This window comes from Buceros rhinoceros, unplaced genomic scaffold, assembly GCF_000710305.1.
Source record: "Buceros rhinoceros silvestris isolate BGI_N320 unplaced genomic scaffold, ASM71030v1 scaffold28844, whole genome shotgun sequence".
Taxonomy (NCBI): domain Eukaryota; kingdom Metazoa; phylum Chordata; class Aves; order Bucerotiformes; family Bucerotidae; genus Buceros; species Buceros rhinoceros.
Genome location: NW_010406983.1, coordinates 12,949 through 15,541, shown reverse-complemented (window position 1 = coordinate 15,541; position 2,593 = coordinate 12,949). Strand labels below are relative to the sequence as shown.

At 44.1% G+C, this 2,593-nt stretch overlaps 1 protein-coding gene across 1 annotated transcript in view; it reads left to right on the top strand.

Annotated features, from left to right (window-relative positions):
* Nucleotides 1–328: 328 nt before the first annotated feature.
* The window catches only part of LPCAT3 (lysophosphatidylcholine acyltransferase 3), a 12,825-nt gene continuing 10,560 nt past the window's right edge, over nucleotides 329–2,593 (top strand). The window contains exon 1 of the mRNA XM_010134334.1: nucleotides 329–367. Within this exon, the coding sequence (XP_010132636.1) occupies nucleotides 329–367 (39 nt within the window). The remainder of the gene's footprint in view (nucleotides 368–2,593) is intronic.

The following is a 2,593-nucleotide window of genomic DNA, read 5'->3' as shown; positions in this document are numbered from 1 at the left end:
GCCAGTGAATGAATCTAGCAGCTCCACACAGCTGAACGAGAAAAGTCCTGCTTTCCTTTCTCCCAGAGACGTCTGTCTGGTACTTAAATTGCGGTCTGAATGAATTTACTTGGCTGGCAGAAACCTAAACCAGAAAAAAGCCAATCATTGACTACCAGGTTAGTCAACTGAACCAACCAAGGGACTAGTCTAACAAGTGGTGATGCAGAAAAGGTGTTAGAAAGCGTGTGTGGAGGCAGACACCTACAGAAGAGTGATGCCTTTGCAGAATACACCTTGAACATACTCTCAGAGTTCCTTCTTGCTTCTACTAGCATTAAGCTAGAACATGACGCTGGAAGGCTGTTCCCTGCTTGATGTCTTACGGGTGAGCAAAAGCCGCTTCTTTGAAATAAACGGCAGATAATTATCATCTTAATGATAAGAAGAGATGCTCGCTGCAGTCGGTAGGTTCATTAAATGTGAAGTTCTTGTGCATTGTTACAAATGTTCCATGTACGGTGTTGACACTAAGCTACCGAGACAGCGCAGTGTCCCTTCCTGAGGTAGCTGCTGCTTTGCATAAAGTCTTAATGGATCTTTATAACTCGTATTAGAAGTCTGGGGACCATGGACTGGGAACCCACTCACATCTCTTTCCCCTGCATACCTAAAGTATGTACCAAACCGGGAAGCTAGAGCTGCGCTGTCCCTGTCCTGTCTCCCTAGCTCAGTTATCTCCTAATTACATGCAACTGAAGGCGTAACTTCAGGTGGAAGGCCTAAAGCCATGCAAAACAGCCTTGCCTCCAGTTTGGTACTCTTGCGGGTCGTGTAGATCGAACCGCTCAGGCAGAGGGGATGACTCCAGCTTTCCTGCTTCATGGATGAGTCGTAAAGCATTATACCATTACATGAAAAGTTAGGACCAAGCATTACTCCAGAGCAACGTGAGAGGAGTTCCCTAACTCAGCACTAGCAAAGAAATGTTTGTTTAATTGCAGCTTAGCTTACGGTGCCGTTAACGTGACTGAAAGCCTTAAGCCTGTTGGCAGTGCAGCTGGCACTGATGACCACTTCATAGGATGGCACGGGGAATAAAGGAAAGGCATTTCTAAAAGCTGGAAATAGCATTAGGAGAGGCAAGGTATGGCTTTTCCTTCACTTCCGCCATTTCAGGTCCTTGCACAGATTCAGGAAGAAAATTATTTTTGTTGGCTGCAGCTAATACTGCTGAATTATTTCAGAACAAGGCCATGAGGATGAAGCACGGTACTCTGTTCCAAAGGATTAAAAAGTTGTTGCTTATTTCTCCCTCTGCGATGCAATTTACCATCTACGCTGTGCAGTTCTACTGTGACAACTGTTTCCAGGGTTTCACTGTTCAGGAGATCACCAGAAAGTGATAAAAATAGCCTTCTAAAAAAGAGGAGGACTTTGCAACTTCTTACATTGCTGGAGAAAGCTGAATTAATGTTGAAAAAATAGTCTGAATGGACTCTTATTTCCAAATAAGAGTGTTCTCTTGGTCGTGATCTGAAATAACCGAAAGAAGTCACTTAAAACTGTTAACATTCTGCCACTACTGAAAAAATATTTCAGTTTAGGGGAGAATAAGAGAAGGAAGAAGGAAGAGCAACCAAGAACAAAAAATTGGAGTAGCCCTAAATGACACCATGTTTTCTTGGTGAACAAGTGAAGACTGTAACGGCACATTGCTGAGCAAATTACGGGGATTTTAGTCACAGCTATGTATTTAAATCAGAGGCACCTTTTATATATCATGCCATTTTGAAGCAAAGAATACAACTAGAATAGAGTCCATTACTAAGATTTTACAAGATTAAAAACTTCCTTCAGACCTCCCATATGTGCAAATTTGTATAAACAACCTTTGATGAAATTAGGCTGCAGTCTGGCAACGTTATCAACAGCAGTAATAATTGAAGAATAGTTCTGGTCCCTGTCATTTAAAAAATTGTGGTATGTCCAGTAGGCTAATGTCTGTCAATCGTATGAAAATGTTTTTGGAGAGATGTGCTCTACCTTGCATTCGTTCTTCAGTAGGTCCAGGGCCCAGTGTTCCCCGGGGAGAAACTCTGTCTTTAGGTCAGCACGGAAGACACCAGTGGTCTCTGCTCCATACCTGGAGTATACCTGGAGTATCCTCGTTGCTGGAGTAAGGTGTCCTAGCCTCTCGGTGGAGAAAGGGAGGGGGGCCCCCTCGCAGTCCAAAGAAGGGAAGAGGGTTTCTGTGCTGCTGCTCTTGTCATCTCGTGAGAGGAGACATCTCTTTCCCGCTGTTACAGCTCGAAGTGTAAGCCAGGATACAGGAGGCGTTGTGGCACTGTGTATTTAAGACTCTAGGCTGGTCTTATTTCTTGCATGGTTGTGTGATCCCAAAGAAGTAAAGATATTTATTTTGCTATAGTATTACACAGTGGCTTGCAAGTTACTTGGCATGTTCTGCTGCATAATATGGAGGGGGGCCAACATACTGTTTACAGCCCTGAGCCAGAACCCGCTGATCTGCCCAGACCTGGCAGGAAAAGCACTGCAAAAGTGTTCCCTCCTCTACAGACAGCAGTGACCTGCAGAAAGTAACACATTCCTG